At 56.2% G+C, this 6,651-nt stretch overlaps 1 protein-coding gene and 1 gene segment (V, D, J or C); both read left to right on the forward strand.

The window, feature by feature from the left end:
• Positions 1–58: 58 nt before the first annotated feature.
• On the forward strand, positions 59–1,668 carry LOC146426498 (Ig heavy chain V region C3-like). The segment is given in 2 exon segments: positions 59–206; positions 455–1,668. Coding segments are annotated over 2 exon segments (396 nt in total).
• A 1,283-nt stretch (positions 1,669–2,951) lies between these two features.
• Positions 2,952–6,651, forward strand: part of LOC146426499 (uncharacterized) — an 8,767-nt gene continuing 5,067 nt past the window's right edge. Inside the window, exons 1-4 of the mRNA XM_085083295.1 lie at positions 2,952–3,009; positions 3,469–3,550; positions 5,490–5,743; positions 6,100–6,432. Coding sequence (XP_084939421.1) covers positions 2,952–3,009; positions 3,469–3,550; positions 5,490–5,743; positions 6,100–6,432 — 727 coding nt within the window. The remainder of the gene's footprint in view (positions 3,010–3,468; positions 3,551–5,489; positions 5,744–6,099; positions 6,433–6,651) is intronic.

The raw sequence follows: 6,651 nt of genomic DNA on the forward strand, positions 1-6,651 counted from the left end.
TGCTTGCCGTGCCCCGGAGCCCCGCCGGCTGTGTCGGGGCGGGCAGAGGCGCCGGCGCTGCCCCGGCGAGGCGGGGCCGGGCGGGAGCGGCCCGAGCGCGGCTCCGCTCGGCTCCTGGGCGGCTGCGGCGGAGCCGGGGCTGGTCACCATGTGCGCCGGGCTGGGGCCGTGGCTGCTGGCCTTGGCCTTGGCCTTGTGGCCGGCAGGTGAGAGCCGGGCAGGGAGAGCAGCGAGTCTGGGGCGGGGGACAGGGAGAGGGAGAGGGAGAGGGAGAGGGACAGGGACAGGGACAGGGACAGGGACAGGGACAGGGACAGAGGCAGATGTTGGGGGTGAGGAGGAAGGCGGGTTTTGTCACTATGCCGGGCCGGGGGCACCGGGACACCTGGACACCGGGATAACGTCCTGGGTCCGTGGTCGCACCCTGCCCGATTCCTGCGCTCTCTCTCCGCAGGGCTCTGGGCACAGCTGAGGCTGGAGGAGGTCGGCGGAGGGCCGCGAGCGCCTGGGGAATCCGCAACCCTCTCCTGCCGCTTGTCCAGCACCACTTTCGAGGGATACTCAATCCGGTGGTACCGTCAGGGACCCGGAGGAAGCATCGAGTGGGTGTCTGTCATAGACTACTCGGGCAGTGCTAAGAAGTACGGGGCAGCAGTGCAGGGTCGCGCCACAGCCTCACGGGACAGTTACTCGCCTCAGTCATCTCTGGTTCTGTGGGCTCTACAGCCCAGCGACTCTGCCCGCTACTTCTGCGCTGTTCACACGGGGACAGGAAACCCAGCTGAGCTTTAACACAAACCTGCTGGGGTCTGGTATGGGCTGTGTTAGATGTAAGGAAGGTGAGAGTCTCCAGGGGCCAGGAGTGGATGGGTCTCAGGTTTGTTCCCAAGGAATCAGATCAAAGGCAGGTGTTCCTGGCCTTGACTGCATGCTGCCAGGATTTCAGTTTACTGACAGTTTTAAATAGAATAGAGAATTGTGAGGGAGAACAACACCAAAAAATCATTAGAACACTCCGGCCGTGCTGAATCCTCTCTTTATCCCAGGTTTGCCTTCAATCCTGCGTTCCTGATTTCTCTGTCTCTTCTGTCCAAAAGGCACAAGGCCAATGGGAAAGGGGTGTAGTGTCAATTCCTACACTTCACATATGGCTCCTTCAGACAAGCCTGCTGCAGCCTGAGTTTCCCACAGGCTCCACTTCCCTAGGGTCACAACCAAACAGTTTGTGAATATCTCCAAGCATAGAGACTCCACAAGGTGCCTGGGCAACCTGCACCAGTGCTTGGTTATCCTCACACTGTGAGGCTGCACTGTGGGTGTCATATACCATAACTTCAAATAGCCCCTTTTCTCCTTCTTTCCCTGAGTCTTATTTCTGAAAATGATGTATTACTGTATGGAGTAATGTTTTGCTAATTTGGCATCAGCTGTCCTGGCTGTTTCTCCTCTCAGCATCATGTCCATCCCCATCCTACTCATCGTTGGGGCAGTATGCAAATCAGAGAAAGCCTTGATGTTCTGTGAGCACCATTGAGCAACAGCTGAAACATCCCCCTGTCTGTGTCATTAGCACTGTTTGATCACAAACACAAAACACAGCACTGTGCAAGCTGCTGTGAAAAAAATTAACTTCATCCCACTGAAAATTAGTACAGCTTTTTTAACTGCATAGAGTTCTATTTCTCCAGCCTGCCGAGGTCCCTCTGGGTGGCAGCACAACCCTGTTGTGTAGTAGCCCCTGATACTACTCCTGATTCATTAAAGAATTTGCTGGGGTTCATCTTTATTTCCATCCTCCAGACCACGGCTGAAGATGCTAAAGAGGACTGGACCCAACACTGACCCCTGGGGTGCCTAGAAATTGATCTGCAACTAGACCTCATACCACTGATCATATCTCTTGGGGACCAACTTGTCTGTCCACCAATTAGTCCAGATCACCACCTACTCATTCAGTTGAGACCTCATCAGCTTCTCTTAGGAGGACCTTATTTTGAAGGACAGTGTTCAAAGCCTTCCTGAAATCAAGGTAAACAATACACACTGCTCTCCTCTCATCTACAAAGCCAGACATTTCACGATAGAAGCTCCTTATCAAGTCTGTCAAGCACGAATTCCCCCTTAGTGAATCCTGAATACTTTCTTGTCCTTTATGCACCTGGAAATTATTTCCAGGATTAGTTGTTCCATCAGCATCTCAGGGCTTGAGGGTAGCTCCTGCGGTCCTCTTTCTTGCCCTTCTTGAAGATAGCAGGGACATTTCCTTTCCTCCAGCAGTCCTCAGGTACTTCCCCAAAACACCATGATCCTTCGAAGCTTATTGAGAGCCTCCTTTCTCCAGACTGTTCCCCTGATTTTAATTCCTGAAGACCTTCCCTGATATATGATGTTTTGCCCCAGGAGGTGCTGGATCTCTCCAAAGCTGGAAGATATTGCATGAAGCACTCAGCATAGAGAACTGTTTTATTAACATCCCGGGAAAGGTGATAGGAAGATATGAAATCCTACATGTGGGGTGATGCTGGGAACCCCACAATATCACAGCCTAAGGTGGGACTCTACTCAGGGCACAGATCCCCACCTGATGATGTTCTATGCTGTAGCAGTATTTAGAATTTTGGTAGAGTTTTCTTAGAAGTACTGAGGCTTCGACACTTTTGAAAGGGCTGATAGGGCGAGAAACCAGGACGGCAAGGGTGGCACGCTGGTAGCCGTGGGACAGGAGCCTTCCATCTCCCGGGGCATCTCTGCTCCTTTGCCTACGCAGCTGCCCTCGTCCCTCGCCGAGACCCCACTCTCCTGAGTCCCCCCTTTGTCCTGCGGCACCCGGGAGTGTCGGGGGCGGGCAGAGGCGCCGGCGCTGCCCCGGCGAGGCGGGGCCGGGCGGGAGCGGCCCGAGCGCGGCTCAGCTCGGCTCCTGGGCGGCTGCGGCGGAGCCGGGGCTGGTCACCATGTGCGCCGGGCTGGGGCCGTGGCTGCTGGCCTTGGCCTTGGCCTTGTGGCCGGCAGGTGAGAGCCGGGCGGGGAGAGCAGCGAGTCTGGGGCGGGGGAGGAGGGACAGGGAAAGGGACAGGGACCGGGACAGGGACAGGGAGAGGCAGGGTCAAGGGAAGGCGCAGGAACAGGAGTTTGGGTAGTTGCAGCAGCAGCAGGGACAGAGAGGAAGGGAAGGGGCAGGCTTTGCCCGACGGTTCGTCTGCAATATCTGCAGCAGGTGAAGCTCATCCCCAGGAGGGCTCGCAGAGCAACACCCTGGGCAAGGATGCTCTCCCCGAAAAAGAGGGGTGGAGGATGTTGCTGTGCCTGGGCCAGGGGCACCGGGACGGCAGAGGAACATCCTCGGGCTCTGAAAACACTGCACAGGGTGCCTGTGCTCTGCCTCCGCAGGGCTGTGGGCACCGGGACACCGGGATAACATCCTCGGTCCGTGGTCGAGCCCTGCCCGATTCCTGCGCTCTCTCTCCGCAGGGTTTTGGGCACAGCAGAGGCTGGAGGAGGTCGGCGGAGGGCTGCGAGCGCCCGGGGAATCCGTGCTCCTCTTCTGCCGTGGGTCCGGATTCACCTTCAGTAATTATTATATTTACTGGTACCGTCAGGCACCCGGAGGTAGCCTAGAGTGGATATCCTTTATCAGCTCCCCCACGGGCAGTACAGAGGAATACGGGGCAGCAGTGAAAGGTCGGGCCAAGATTTCCCGGGACAATTCCCGGTCCGAGTCTTATCTGTCATTGCAGTCCCTGCAACCTCAGGACTCTGCCCGCTACTTCTGTGCCATTTCACACGGGGACAGGAAATCCTGCTGAGCTTTAACACAAACCTTCTGGGGCCTGGCAGAGGCTGCCTTAGATGTTAGGAATGTGAGAGGTGCCAGGGACCAGGAGCCAGTGGGTCTCAGGGCTGTTCCCAAGAAGTCAGGTGCCATCACTGGGCACCACAGGTGTTGCTGCCATTTACTGCACACTGCAGGGATTCTGGTCGATTGGAAATTTGATTAAGAGTAGAACTGTGAGCAATTACGAAGTGCCTTGCTCCCACTTTATCCGTTTGCTCCCAGGCACACTCTCCGAGCTGCATTCCTGAATTCTCTATCTGTTCTCCCCAAAAAGTAAAGGAACAACAGGAAATCAGGCACGGGGTCATTTCTTAACACTTTATCACTGGACTTCATCTCCACTGTTCCTGCTCCCTGCCTCAGTCTGCAGTCCAATGAGTCCACCATGGTTCCTTCACAAGGGCTGCTCTCCTTCAGAATCAACCCTCTCCAGCTTGGCTTCTCCAAAGGCTACACTTCCCCAGTGTCATGACCAAACAGTTTGTGAATATCTCCAAGCATGGAGACGCCAGAACGTGCCTGGGCAGCCTGTGCCAGTGGCCAGTGGTTGGTCACCCTCTCACTGTGTAAAAGTGTTTCTCTCTGATGTTCAGTGAGAACCCCCTGGGATTTTTTCTTTGTGCTCATTGACCATTGTCCTGTCAATAGGCATCCCTGAGAAGAGCCTGGCCATGTCCTTGTGTTTCTGTACTTCTATGAAAACCTCAACCAGCTCCTGTTTCTCCAGGGTAAACAGGGCCAGCTCTGACAGCCTTTTTAACTTAGAGACATTGATTCGCCCCAATCGAGCTCAGAGACACTTCAGAGACCAAGTCAGAGAAGTGGGTATTTGCTTTATTCGGTGCACCGGATGTGTGGGGATTGTCTCCACCAAACACACACCTCAGTACCCCAAAGACACAGAGTTATAGGTAAAATCATGAATATTAATTACATTCTTCAGGATAGGAGTGGTTATACAAATCATTTCTCGGAAGTCATTAATATCATTAGCATGTGCACAACGCATGCTCCGTATGTCTTGGTGGTCTTTGGAGACCCCCAAAGCCTCCTCCAAGGTGACAGTCCTTCATGGGATGATTCAGCGGTTTCTGTGCTGGTTTCAAATGCATGCTTAGCCGATAAGCCATCAGGCCAGAGCTGTTACCTATAATTTGAATGTGAATTAAGAGTTCAGCCTTCAGCCCTGGAGGCCACAGACAGGCGCCTGTGCTGGTGGAAGGGGGGGGGGGGGACAAAAAGCTCAGAGTCTCAACATGTTTCACTGAAACACATGAAAACCAAAGAAAGCCGAGTCCACAAGACAAGCCAAAAAAAGAACTCAAGCCCTTCTTCTCCAGCAATAGGCAGGTGTTACACCTAGGTGTTTAGCCTAGGTGTTTTTGTCCCACAGAAGGACTCCTTGGGAAGACAAAGGCTGTCACTCCAAATGTCCCCTTCCGCCCTTTCCCTGAGCTTTATTTCTGAAAACCACGTATTAGCATGCAATAATCCTTCGCTCAGCTGGCCCCAGTGGTGCTGCTGTGTCCCAGCCCAGCTTTTCGCCCATCCCCAGCCACTCACAGCCGAGACAGTGGCAGAAACAGAAAAGATCTCTGAGCACTGTTGAGCAAGAGGTTAAAGAGACTCCTGTCTATTACGCTCTTTGCTCACCAAGACAAAATAAAGCCTCACACGCTGCTGTCCCTCGTCCCTTCCTGCACTGCCCTTGCCGTGCCCCGGAGCCCCGCCGGCTGTGTCGGGGCGGGCAGAGGCGCCGGCGCTGCCCCGGCGAGGCGGGGCCGGGCGGGAGCGGCCCGAGCGCGGCTTCGCTCGGCTCCTGGGCGGCTGCGGCGGAGCCGGGGCTGGTCACCATGTGCGCCGGGCTGGGGCCGTGGCTGCTGGCCTTGGCCTTGGCCTTGTGGCCGGCAGGTGAGAGCCGGGCGGGGAGAGCAGCGAGCACGGGGCGGGGGAGGAGGGACAGGGAGAGGGAGAGGGAGAGGGAGAGGGAGAGGGACAGGGACAGGGACAGGCACAGGGACAGCGACAGCGACAGCGACAGGGACAGGGACATGTGCAGGCTCTGCCCCGGGAACAGCCGCAGTGTCCCGAGCAGCCCCAGCTCAGCCCCAGGAGGGCTCACGGGCCATCGCTCCGGGCTCGGGGCTTTGCCGGGAGGCAGCAGGGCGGCGGCTGTGGCTGTGCCGGGCTGGGGGCACCGGAACGACGGGGGAACCTCCTCGGTACGTGGTCGCGCCCTGCCCGATTCCTGCGCTCTCTCTCCGCAGGGCTCTGGGCACAGCCGAGACTGGAGGAGGCTGGCGGAGGGCTGCGAGTGCCTGGGGACTCCGTGACCCTCTCCTGCCGTGGATCCGGATTCGACTTTATGGATTATGATATTTGGTGGTACCGTCAGACACCCGGAGGTAGCCTGAAGTGGCTGTCCTTTATCAGCTCCCTCACAGGCAGTACAGTGGACTACGATGCAGCAGTGAAAGGTCGGGCCAAGATTTCCCGGGACAATTCCCTGTCCAAGGCTGATCTGTCTCTTTGGGACCTGCGACCTCAGGACTCTGCCCGCTACTGCTGTGCCATTCTTTCACACGGGGACAGGAAATCATGCTGAGCTTTAACACAAACCTTCCGAAGCCCGGCAGAGGCTGCTTAAGATGTTGGGATGGTGAGAGGTGACAGGGACCAGGAGCCAGTGGGCCTCAGGGCTGTTCCCGAGAAGTCAGGTGCCATCACTGGGCACCACAGGTGTTGCTGCCATTTAATGCACACTGCAGGGATTCTGGTCGATTGGAAATTTGATTAAGAGTAGAACTGTGAGCAATTAC

This window comes from Lichenostomus cassidix, chromosome 27, assembly GCF_008360975.1.
Source record: "Lichenostomus cassidix isolate B80296 chromosome 27, HeHo_3.0, whole genome shotgun sequence".
Classification (NCBI taxonomy): Eukaryota; Metazoa; Chordata; class Aves; order Passeriformes; family Meliphagidae; genus Lichenostomus; species Lichenostomus cassidix.